General features: G+C 42.7%; 1 protein-coding gene across 3 annotated transcripts in view; it reads right to left on the reverse strand.

Moving 5' to 3' along the window:
* Positions 1 to 912: 912 nt before the first annotated feature.
* LOC120021493 (mucin-2-like) overlaps positions 913 to 12,574 on the reverse strand; it is a 56,665-nt gene continuing 45,003 nt past the window's right edge. For all 3 annotated transcript variants that reach the window (XM_038965280.1, XM_038965279.1, XM_038965281.1), the window contains exon 7: positions 913 to 3,225. In XM_038965280.1, coding sequence (XP_038821208.1) covers positions 2,999 to 3,225 — 227 coding nt within the window. In that variant the 3' untranslated portion in view covers positions 913 to 2,998. The remainder of the gene's footprint in view (positions 3,226 to 12,574) is intronic.

The following is a 12,574-nucleotide window of genomic DNA, read 5'->3' on the forward strand; positions in this document are numbered from 1 at the left end:
TCTCTGGCGGGCACTGCGTCTCCTCAGAGGTATAATGCTTTGCTTTGACTGGCAAGCAGGGGGCAGCCAAGAGAGGTTAAATGAGGCAAGTGATGTTTTATATTAACTACCAAAATAGGGAGCTGTGAGGGAAAGCCTATAGGGAGTTTCTCATCTACTCTGGCTCTGAATTTCACTTTTGGAATCTAAAAGGAACAAAAGTTTACTGGGTGGATATTTCTGTGCCACAAAAAAATGGTGGTTATAAAGTGGATGAAGAGAGAGAATGATATAGTACACACACACACACACACACACACACACACACACACACACACACACACACACACACACACACACACACACACACACACACACACACACACACACACACACACACACACACACACACACACACACACACACACCACTTTTTCTCTGAGAAAACTCACATCACTAGCGCCTGGATGAGTCAAATAATTTTATTGTTCCGCTGTGATTGCGCCACACAGGCCTGAGATCACACACAAGGTGCAGCACACACCATGTAGGACAACACTCATCACACAAGACAACATAGATCATCCCCATAAACACAGTAAAAAACAACAAAGAGTGCAACCAATCAGAAAACTGAGAGAATAACACAGATCTGAGGATTATTATTTGGCATGGACCGTGTTGCTTGCCAGAGCTGAGGAGTATTATTTGGCATGGACCGTGTTGCTTGCCAGAGCTGAGGAGTATTATTTAGCATGGCCCGTGTGGCTTGCCAGAACTGAGGAGTATTATTTGGCATGGACCGTGTGGCTTGCCAGTGTTTGGTCCACTGGGACACAGAGAGGATGCATTTGACACGGTCATTGTTCCATCTCAGGTAGGTAAGTCGCACACCGTGCTGCTTTGGCCAGGTTAAAGTCATGGGAGAAGTGACAGTAAATAAGCGGAGGGTGCTGTTCCCAGGGATCAAGGAGGAACCACCTCACTGATCCATATTCTAATCCACCCATCTCCTTGGTCATGACAGCTATGTATGAACTATTTGGCCCTGTCAACATTAGCACAGTTTCTCTCTATATAGTAGCCAACACCTCATAATGACGAAACAAATATTACTGCATGTACTATGTCATTCAAGTTTACATTTGTCATACATTTTGGGGATCACATGTACAGGTTATGACCTTGAAAGCATTGTACAGGCTTTGTGAATGTATTGTATGATAAGTGTATCAATGAAGTAGGATTTGTACATGATAATATTTCAGAAACAATATCAACAGGTGAATACATGGTATGATATGGTCAATGATAGGGTTGTTCCATGAAATGAGGGATATTTTAAGAAGGAATTGTGCACAAATAGTTAACTTTAAAAGCCGGTTATATTAAATTAAGTGCCTTTTAATATAGACCACATGGAAAATTCAATAAATCCAATATGAATAAAGACTTGCTAAATTGCCAAAATTCTGCATTTTGACATGTCTCTCTGTGCACCCTCTGACCACTGTGCTTCTACACCTGCATTGCTTGCTTTGATTGATTGTAACTTCTAGACTTTAACCCACTTAACCCCAAGATGTATCCACATTTTCACCTTCATTGTAAAGCCCTAGTTATTTTGTTGCTTTGATAAAGTAATTTCTAAAGATTATTACTTATTTCATGTGATTAGTTATTCATTTTAAAGGTTTAAAAAAACCTGTCCATTTTAAGGTCAAGTCTGTTACATGAACTGAAATCTCATTTTAATATGCTAAAACTATTCATTTTAAAATATGTTTTTTTAAAGAAATATTGAACATCTAATAGTCATTGGCCATTTTCTGGTGTTTTGTGGTGGAGAACTGAGCAGGTCGAGCATAACACGTCAACCCTGTTACCTATAGACAGACAGGCTATAAATATTTTAGAGGCCCGGTGCAGTCCAAAATGTGATTTTATTTATATTTCCACACTTTGAGGTTGGAATAATACTGTGAAACTGTGAAAAAGATGATAATGCCATTTTAGTGTAAGAACTGTTTGAAGAAAAAGGGGTTGTTTTGGTGGAATGGCGTTCTGGTCTGCCTGGTGACATCACCAGGCGGTAAATTTGTTAATAGACCAATAAGAAAGAGAGTTCCAAACCTCTCTGCCAATAACAGCTTGTTTTACATTTTCCCCAGCCTACTCAGACCACTCCCAGACAGTCCTAGCAAAATTCTTGCTTGAGAAATTGTTCTTTGCTAAGAAGCTATTTTTGTTTTCTTGTTGACCATTTTAATTGAAAACTATCACATTAAGGTACTTCACTGTTACCCAGAAATGATTTGATATTGAGATTAAAAACAGCAGCATTGGACGTTAACAAAAAAATATAATTGTGAATCTTGCATTCAATTGCCCGTCTCTGTTGCACACAACAAGCTTCCATTCCCTCTGTCACAAGGGGAGTTATGGCTGATCTAACATGAAGTCGTCAACACTGTTACTTTATTTAGCACTTAATTAATAGGCCTTACTATAGTCATTTTATTTTACCTCTTGAGATGGGAAAACATGTTTTTTATTAAGTTGAACATTGACCGAATGTTAAAATGAGGTGAAATAAAATTCTAAAATGTAGTTACACTACTCAAAAGGCCTCTAACCACCCAATAACTTTGTGAATATAAAAAGGCAAAAGCAGGATACAAAGGAAGATGCTGTTTACAATCAACGCTATTGGTTCATCTTTCCCACAGAGAGAATTTACAGTACTGTACAATTTAAAATAAAACATGGTAAACATTTTTAAAAAGTAAACAAAAGTAAACATTTTAAAATCTCTATACCATTGCATTGCTTTTGGAGTATAAGCAATCGAGTCAAAGGTTTGGTTGTGTTCCTGAGAGACTCTTGTGGCCTGCATGCCTGTCCCCAGTGGCTGAGGCCCCAGGCTGCCCCAGGATGTCCAGCAATGTCCAGTGGGGCCTGGGTGGGGATGGAATGAGGGACAGGGGGTGGGCCTGGTGGTCTGGTCCTGTCCTGTGGATTACCTGAGTGAGGGGCTGGCAACGAGACGCAGGTGGCTGGGTTTGGTGGGGATGGAGGGTTTGTTGCCGTGGGGGCGAGGGGTCTGTGTGGAGGGGGTGGGGCATGTCACACTGAAGGTCTTCATGAGCTGAGCCACCCGGCCACGCCCTGTACAGGTGTCCCCGCCCCCATCAGACACCACATCCTCAGACATGGTCCTGCGAGAGGCTGCCATCACACAGATATCTGGGAGAGGGAGACAGAGACAGAAAGAGAGAGGAAGAATAAAAAATAAAAAATGAAGAAAGAGAGAAAGAAAGAAAGAGACAGAGAGAAAGAGACAGACAGAGAGAAAGAGAGAAAGAGAGAGAGAGAGAAAGAGAGAGAGAGAGAGAAAGAGAGAGAAAGAGAGAGAAAGAGAGAGACAGGCAGAGAGGGGAGAGACAGACAGACACAGACAGACAGCCAGACAGCCAGCCAGACAGACAGACAGGGGGGAGACAGAGAAGGAAAGAGACAGAAAAAGAGAGAGAGAGACAGAGAAAAAAAGAGAGACAGAAAAAGAGAGAGAGAGACAGATGAACGGTTAGAGGTGTCTTGCATCAACTAATAGAGCTGAAGCGGACTATGGTTACTACGTCTTGGTGTGTTGGTTACTATGTCTTGGTGTGTTGGTTACTATGTCTTGGTTACTATGTCTTGGTTACCATGTCTTGGTGTGTTGGTTACTATGTCTTGGTTACCATGTCTTGGTGTGTTGGTTACTATGTCTTGGTGTGTTGGTTACTACGTCTTGGTGTGTTGGTTACTACGTCTTGGTGTGTTGGTTACTATGTCTTGGTTACCATGTCTTGGTTACCATGTCTTGGTGTCTTGGTTACTATGTCTTGATGTGTTGGTTACTATGTCTTGGTGTGTTGGTTACTATGTCTTGGTTATTATGTCTTGGTTACCATGTCTTGGTGTGTTGGTTACTATGTCTTGGTGTGTTGGTTACTACGTCTTGGTGTGTTGGTTACTACGTCTTGGTGTGTTGGTTACTACGTCTTGGTGTGTTGGTTACTATGTCGTGGTGTGTTGGTTACTATGTCTTGGTGTGTTGGTTACTATGTCTTGGTTACTATGTCTTGGTTACCATGTCTTGGTTACCATGTCTTGGTGTCTTGGTTACTATGTCTTGATGTGTTGGTTACTATGTCTTGGTTACTATGTCTTGGTTACTATGTCTTGGTTACCATGTCTTGGTTACTATGTCTTGGTGTGTTGGTTACTACGTCTTGGTGTGTTGGTTACTATGTCTTGGTTACTATGTCTTGGTGTGTTGGTTACTATGTCTTGGTGTGTTGGTTACTATGTCTTGGTTACTATGTCTTGGTTACCATGTCTTGGTGTGTTGGTTACTATGTCTTGGTTACCATGTCTTGGTGTGTTGGTTACTATGTCTTGGTGTGTTGGTTAATATGTCTTGGTGTGTTGGTTACTATGTCTTGGTGTGTTGGTTACTATGTCTTGGTGTGTTGGTTACTATGTCTTGGTGTGTTGGTTACTACATCTTGGTGTGTTGGTTACTACGTCTTGGTGTGTTGGTTACTACGTCTTGGTGTGTTGGTTACTATGTCTTGGTGTGTTGGTTACTATGTCTTGGTGTGCTGATTACTATGTCTTGGTGTGTTGGTTACTACGTCTTGGTGTGTTGGTTACTATGTCTTGGTGTGTTGGTTACTATGTCTTGGTGTGTTGGTTACTATGTCTTGATTACTATGTCTTGGTGTGCTGATTCTATGTCTTGGTGTGTTGGTTACTATGTCTTGGTGTGTTGGTTACTATGTCTTGGTTGCTATGTCTTGGTGTGTTGGTTACTATGTCTTGGTGTGCTGATTACTATGTCTTGGTGTGTTGGTTACTATGTCTTGGTGTGTTGGTTACTATGTCTTGGTGTGTTGGTTACTATGTCTTGGTGTGTTGGTTACTATGTCTTGGTGTGTTGGTTACTATGTCTTGGTGTGTTGGTTACTATGTCTTGGTGTGCTGATTACTATGTCTTGGTGTGCTGATTACTATGTCTTGGTGTGTTGGTTACTATGTCTTGGTGTGTTAGTTACTACGTCTTGGTGTGTTGCTTACTATGTCTTGGTTACTACGTCTTGGTGTCTTGGTGTGTTGGTTACTATGTCTTGGTGTGTTGGTTACTACGTCTTGGTGTGTTGCTTACTACGTCTTGGTGTGTAGGTTACTACGTCTTGGTGTGTAGGTTATTACGTCTTGGTGTGTAGGTTATTACGTCTTGGTGTGTAGGTTACTACGTCTTGGTGTGTTGGTTACTACGTCTTGGTGTGTTGGTTACTATGTCTTGGTGTGTTGGTTACTATGTCTTGGTGTGTTTGTTACTATGTCTTGGTGTGTTGGTTGCTACGTCTTGGTGTGTTGGTTACTACGTCTTGGTGTGTTGGTTGCTAGGTCTTGGTGTGTTGGTTGCTACGTCTTGGTGTGTTGGTTACTACGTCTTGGTGTGTTGGTTGCTACGTCTTGGTGTGTTGGTTTTTACGTCTTGGTGTGTTGGTTACCATGTCTTGGTGTGTTGGTTACTACGTCTTGTTGTGTTGGTTACTACGTCTTGGTGTGTTGGTTGCTATGTCTTGGTGTGTTGGTTGCTATGTCTTGGTGTGTTGGTTACTATGTCTTGGTGTGTTGGTTACTATGTCTTGGTGTGTTGCAAAGCCTCCCTGTAACTGGGAATGCTAATGATATAAGTCTGATTATTCACAGAATATTGTCCCTGATTCCATCTCCTCACCTATTATTCACAGAATATTGTCCCTGATTCCATCTCCTCACCTATTATTCACAGAATATTGTCCCTGATTCCATCTCCTCACCTATTATTCACAGAATATTGTCCCTGATTCCATCTCCTCACCTATTATTCATGGGATATTCTCCCTGATTCCATCTCCTCACCTATTATTCATGGGATATTCTCCCTGATTCCATCTCCACCTATTTCTGTGTTTTCCCTTTCTCCTGTTCTCTCTACCCCTCTTCCTCCCTCTTTTCCTGCTCTCCCTTTCTCTCCAACTCGTTCTTCCTGGGCTGTGGTTTGCCAGACTGGAGGCCATCCTCAGAGGAAGTGGAGCAGGGACGCAGCTGGGTGTAGTGTGTGTGTTTGTGAGAGAGAGGCCACAGTGTTTGTGAGGGGGTTTAATTGAGGGATGGCGGGATGGGAGCGGAGGAACAGAGGAGAGGAGGAGGGCTACAGGGACAACGATGGAGAGCAGACAGACACCACAAGGCTTGAGGAGCAGAGTATTTTTAGCGCCGTCCCCGGGGAACACAGATGTGCACACACACACACTCACGCATATACACACACACGTTCATTTTACAACACATATAGATTGGTCAGACACATGGTAGCTCACACCACATTCTCTCAAACACACGCATAACCACACACACACACACACACAGACTCAGTCACGCATGCGCCCATCTCTGACTAACCCCACCCCATAAAAGTCAGACACACGTGTAGAAGTTCTGTATGCAGCCCAGGACAGTCAGTCAGTTCTACGGCCAGAGAAGATTTGAAGTGAGCACTTGATAGAGGTGTGGCATGAAAGAGAGAGGCCTAAACTAGCTTTAAAGGTTTTCCTTTTCGTTTGTTGTTTTTTCTCCTTTCCTTCTACTGCCCTCTCTCACTCCCCCCTCCCTCAGCCTTCCTCTGCCGCCCTCCCTTCCTCTGCGACTCTCCCTCTCTCCCTCAGCCCCCTGACCCGCGGTTCCTGTGTTAATGTCCTCTCGCCGCGCTGCGTGGGCCTGCTTCTGATTGTCTCGCTGTGTTGTGTGGTCGCCACGGAAACCCTGGATAGGCTCCAGCAATTGAGGCGGACACACATACACGCACGCACACACACACAGGCACAGAGTAACACACACATTCATGGTCAGAGGCTTTTTTGCGCTTGGGGTTTTGGTATTGGTTCTGAGTGGAATGCTTAATGCAAGGAGTACATGTATAGTATATATGTGTGTGTGTGTGTGTGTGTGTATGTGCGCTTGCACGTTTTTGACAGTGCCAGTGTTCAATGTGTTGAATTTTTGTATTTTTTTATTTATATTTTTATCCCTCTGTGTAAATATCCATGTGAGCAAGGTTAACCTGATACCTCTCTGGAGGTAGAAAATAGACGCCAGACTAACCTGTCTTAACAAACCAAAAACTGCCCAAACCCAGGCCGAATATTCTGCCTGAAACCCAAAGCCAAACATCAAGCCGATGAACTCTCAGCTCTGTCAACGCAAACGGAGCGGAAAAAAGCAGTCCGCTCCGCGGGTTTACTAACTGTGCAGCCATTTGTAGAAAACCTTGGCAACACCTGATCACAGTTGCATGACTTTCCTTCTGCTCTCAAGCCACTGGTCAATACAACGGTGACTGTGTCTGTCTCACTGAGACAGGTCGCTGCCACTCTTCACACCCCAGCCCACCCCAACCAATACAAAGAGTAGGAGGAGAAGGGGGGCTGCATTGTCACCCATCAGCACCAACATATAAGCAGGCCTATCTCTTTAAATACCTCCTCCTTTCTGGCAGGGAGGGAAGGGGCAGAAGTGGGGCACAGGGTAGAATTCCGGAGCGGCTCGTCTGTGCAATGAGCCAGGCCGCGGGGAGGGGGGGTCAGGGTTAGGAGGGGGAGGGGGGGGGGGGGGGGGGGTGTACGGCATGGCGCTGTGTGGAGGCTGGGGGCCCCATAACTTATCAGCTCCGGGCAAACGTCACCCAGGGCCAGTCGCCCAGGGAATGTCGCCCAGGGCCAGAGTCGGGAAGTAGCACTGGAATGTGTGTCCTTCCCTCTGAAGGTGAAGAGAGGAGAGGAAAGCCGAGGGAGAAGAGCACACAAAACACACACTCCACGAGCCAGCAGCTGCAGGAGACTGATACACTCGCATGCACGCGTATAAACAATACTCACTACCCCAACCCCCCACCATTGACGGGCATGACTCTAGGTCAATATACACACACATTAACACACTCATATCTTATATATCAACACATATTAAACCCCCAAATAAAACCTGTGGAAACACATATAGTGTACACATAAAATATGGGCACCTACATGTACAGCATTTTACATTTTAGTAATTTAGCAGACGCTCTTATCAAGACTGACTTACAATTAGTGCATTCATCTGAAGATAGCTAGGTGGGACAACCACATATCACAGTCATAGTAAGTACAACCCCAAATAAACACAGCATGTACACACAGACTAAACCATAGCTGTCTCTCTTTGTTTGCCCAGCTCTCATTGGAGAACAGTTGAATATATGCTTTTTTGGTTACTACATGATTCCATATGTGTTATTTCATAGTTTTGACATTGTCACTATTATTCTACAATGTAGTGAAGACATCAAAACTATGAAATAACACATGGAAACCCCAAAAATGTTAAAATCAACATATATTTTAAATTTCAGATTCTTCAAAGTAGCCACCCTTTGCCTTGATGACAGCTTTGCACACGCTTGGCATTCGCTCAACCAGCATTTCAATTAACAGGTGTGCTTTGTTAAAGTTCATTTGTGGAATTTCTTTTCTTCTTAATGCGTTAGAGCCAATCAGTTGTGTTGTGCCAAGGTAGGGATGGTATACAGAAGATAGCCCTATTTGGTAAAAGACCAAGTCCATACTATGGCAAGAACAGCTCAAATAAGCAAAGAGAAAGAACAGTCCATCATTACTTTAAGACATGAAGGTCCGTCAATCTGGACAATTTCAAGAACTTTGAACGTTTCTTCAAGTGCAGTCGCAAAAACCATCAAGTGCTATGATGAAACTGGCTCTCATGAGGACCGCCACAGGAAAGGAAGCCCCCAAGTTACCTCTGCTGCAGAGGATAAGTTCATTAGAGTTACAAGCCTCAGAAATTGCAGCCCAAATAAATGCTTCACAGAGTTCAAGTAACAGACACATCAACTGTTCAGAAGAGACTGCGTGAATCAGGCCTTCATGATCGAATTGCTGCAAAGAAACCACTGATAAAGGACACCAATAATAAGAAGAGACTTACTTGGGCCAAAAAACACGAGAAATGGACATTAGACCAGTGGAAATCTGTCCTTTGGTCTGATGAGTCCAAATTTGCGATTTTTGGTTCCAACCGCCGTGTCTTTGTGAAATGCAGAGTAGGTGAACGGATGATCTCCGCATGTGTGGTTCCCACCGTGAAGCATGAAGGAGGCGGTGTGATGGTGCTTTGCTGGTGACACCGTCAGTGATTTATTTAGAATTCAAGGCACACTTGACCAGCATGGCTACCACAGCATTCTGCAGCGATACGCCATTACATCTGGTCTGCTCTTAGTGGGACTATCATTTGTTTTCAACAGGACAATGACCCAGCACACCTCCAGGCTGTGTAAGGACTATTTTACCAAGAAGGAGAGTGATGGAGTGCTGCATCAGATGACCTGGCCTCCACAATCACTTGACTTCAAGCTAATTGAGATAGTTTGGGATGAGTTGGACCGCAGAGTGAAGGAAAAGCAGCCAACAAGTGCTCAGCATATGTGGGAACTCTGTGGAAGACTGTGACTACCTCATGAAGCTGGTTTGAGAGAATGCCAAGAGTGTACAAAGCTGTCATCAAGGCAAAGGGTGGCTACTTTGAAGAATCTCAAATATAAAATATAAAACACTTTTGTGGTTACTATTTGATTCCACATGTATTATTTCATAGTTTTGATGTCTTCACTACTTTTCTACAATATAGAAAATAGTAAAAATAAAGAAAAACCCTTGAATGAGTAGATGTGTCCACATTTTTGACTGGTACAGTATATGTATATCACCTGAATGTAAACATGCATGTGTATTTATTCATTTTTCTTTACAACAACAACCTCAAACAAATATTCCAATCACATGAACATAATTACGCGGTGTCTTTTCAAGTGCTCAAAGTGTTCACATGGCCATAGCCACTGGAAGAAGGGGTGCTATACCCCCTGAAAAATCAGAATCAAACATATTAATAAAAAATAAAAATAAATAGTGCACTGGGCTTTTTACTAGTATTAGCGGACCAAGTGCATTTGGAAAGTATTCAGACCCCATGTCCTTTTCCACATTTTATGTTACATTTACGTTACATTTAAGTCATCAAGATGTTAGACTTATTCTAAAATGTATTAAATACATTTCTTTCCTCATCGATCTACACACAATACCCCATAATGACTAAATGAAAACAGGATTATACATTTTTGCAAATATATTGAAAATAATTAACAAGTATTTAAAATTATTCATAAGCATTTAAAAGTAATAAGTATTTAAAAGTATTCAGACCCTTTGCTATGAGACTTGAAATTGAGCTCAAGTGCATCTTGTTTCCATTGATCATCATTGAGATGTTTCTACAACTTGATTGGAGTCCACCTGTGGTAAATTCAAATGATTGGACATGACGTGGTAAGGCACACCTGTCCATATAAGGTCGCACAGTTGACAGTACATGTCAGAGCAAAAACCAAGCCATGAGGTCGAAGGAATTGTCCGTAGAGCTCCGAAGACATGATTGTGTCGAGTCACAGATCTGGGGAAGGGTACATTGAAGGGAAGCATTGAAGGTCCCCAAGAACACAGTGGCCTCCATCATTCTTAAATGTAAGAAGTGTGGAACCACCAAGACTCTTCCTAGAGCTGGCCACCTGACCAAACTGAGCATTCAGGGGAGAAGGGCCTTGGTCAGGGAGGTGACAAAGAACCCAATGGTCACTCTGATAGAGCTCTAGAGTTCCTCTGTGGCGATTAATTCCAATTAACCATTGCATTTCTGTTCAAAATGTTGTATCAAGACTGCCCAAATGTGCCTAATTTGTTTATTAATAACTCTTCATGTTTAAAATTGTGCACTCTCCTCAAACAATAGCATGGTATTATTTCACAAAAATGGCTACAAAAATGGCTACTGTAAATTGGACAGTGCAGTGAGATTAACAAGAATTTAAGCTTTCTGCCCATATCAGATATGTCTATGTCCTGGGAAATGTTCTTGTTACTTACAACCGCATGCTAATCGCATTAGCCTTCGTTAGCTCAACAGTCCCGTGGAAGGGACAACGATCCCGAAGATGTTTTAACCAGATCCAACATCTCTGGAGAGACACGAAAATAGCTGTGCAGCGACGCTCCCCATCCAACCTGACAGAGCTTGAGAGGATCTGCAGAGAAGAATGTGAGAAAACTCCCCAAATATAGCTGTGCCAAGCTTGTAGCGTCATACCCAAGAAGGCTCGAAGCTGAAATTGCTTCCAAAGATGCCTCAACAAAGTACTGAGTAAAGGGTCTGAATACTTATGTAAATGTGGTATTAAAGTTACTAAAAACCTGTTTTTAGGGAAAAAAATATTTTGTCCATTTTAGAATAAGGCTGTAACGTAACAAAATCGAGAAAGTCAAGGGGTCTTTCCAAATGCATTATAGATGTACTGTACTTAGCGCAGGCAAAAAAAATGTTTCAGCATCTCTGCTTCGGCAGAAAAATTAGTTATATAATGAATTTGATTTTTTTTCACTTCATTACTAAAAATAACAGCACCGAAGACATCACTTCACTGTGAAAGAGGCTTTATCTATGTTGGTTGGTGATACGGATTCACACACGAGTGAAATAAGTAAACAACAGATATATGTTTGGCGTTGTCAATGTTTGATGCTGTAACACTTGGGGAATAGCTCACAGATTAGCAGGTCCTGTCATGATTACTTGCTTGGTACATGCAAGCACATCAGCGGTGGAGTTAGAATGATTGTTCTCTGTCTCAGGGAAATGGTTGTAGTGTTTAGCTGTATATATGCAGCTAACTGGTTGGTTGTTTAGTCTTGTTAATACTGATGTCAGTCCTATGGAAATGGCCCAGGCTTCTTGCTATAGCTAGTTAGTTAACTAGTCAGTCTGTCAGGCAAGAAAAAGTTGTGTGTAGCAGCAAATTTGGCGAGAGCTCATGTTTTCTTCTTGTTTGACAGCTTAGCTGTCGTGTTAGGGTAGTAGAGGCCCGTGCAGTGTAGCTCATATGATGAGTTGGATATTTGTTTACATAGCCAGCTAACAAGTTACTTGTTTTGTCCTGTTTCTACCGATGCAATTAATCTGTCCCAGCTTCGTAACTAATCAGCTTACATTGGCAAACTCTTTAGTTAGTCTGTCAGGCAAGAAAGCAAGAGCAAGAGCAAGAGCAAGAGCAAGAGACAGAGAGAGAAAGTGTGTGTAATTGGGAGGCGTGTAACTATCACACAATTTATTATGGAAACCACTCATTAGGAAGAGAGTATGTGTATGGTTGACAAAATGAAAGAGAGGAAGGAAGAGAGAGAGACAGTGAGAGAGAGACAGTGAGAGGGAGAGACAGTGAGAGGGAGAGACAGTGAGAGGGAGAGACAGTGAGAGAGAGAATGTTCCTGCCTACAATTGTATCCTATGTGTTGCTCCTCTCCTCTCCCTCTGTTCCTCTAGGTCAGTGGAAGAAAAGGAAGTGATGTGGAGAATCAGGGCTCAGCAGCAAAAGGCAGAGAGGAAAAGG

This window comes from Salvelinus namaycush, chromosome 26 (genome assembly GCF_016432855.1).
Source record: "Salvelinus namaycush isolate Seneca chromosome 26, SaNama_1.0, whole genome shotgun sequence".
NCBI lineage: Eukaryota > Metazoa > Chordata > Actinopteri > Salmoniformes > Salmonidae > Salvelinus > Salvelinus namaycush.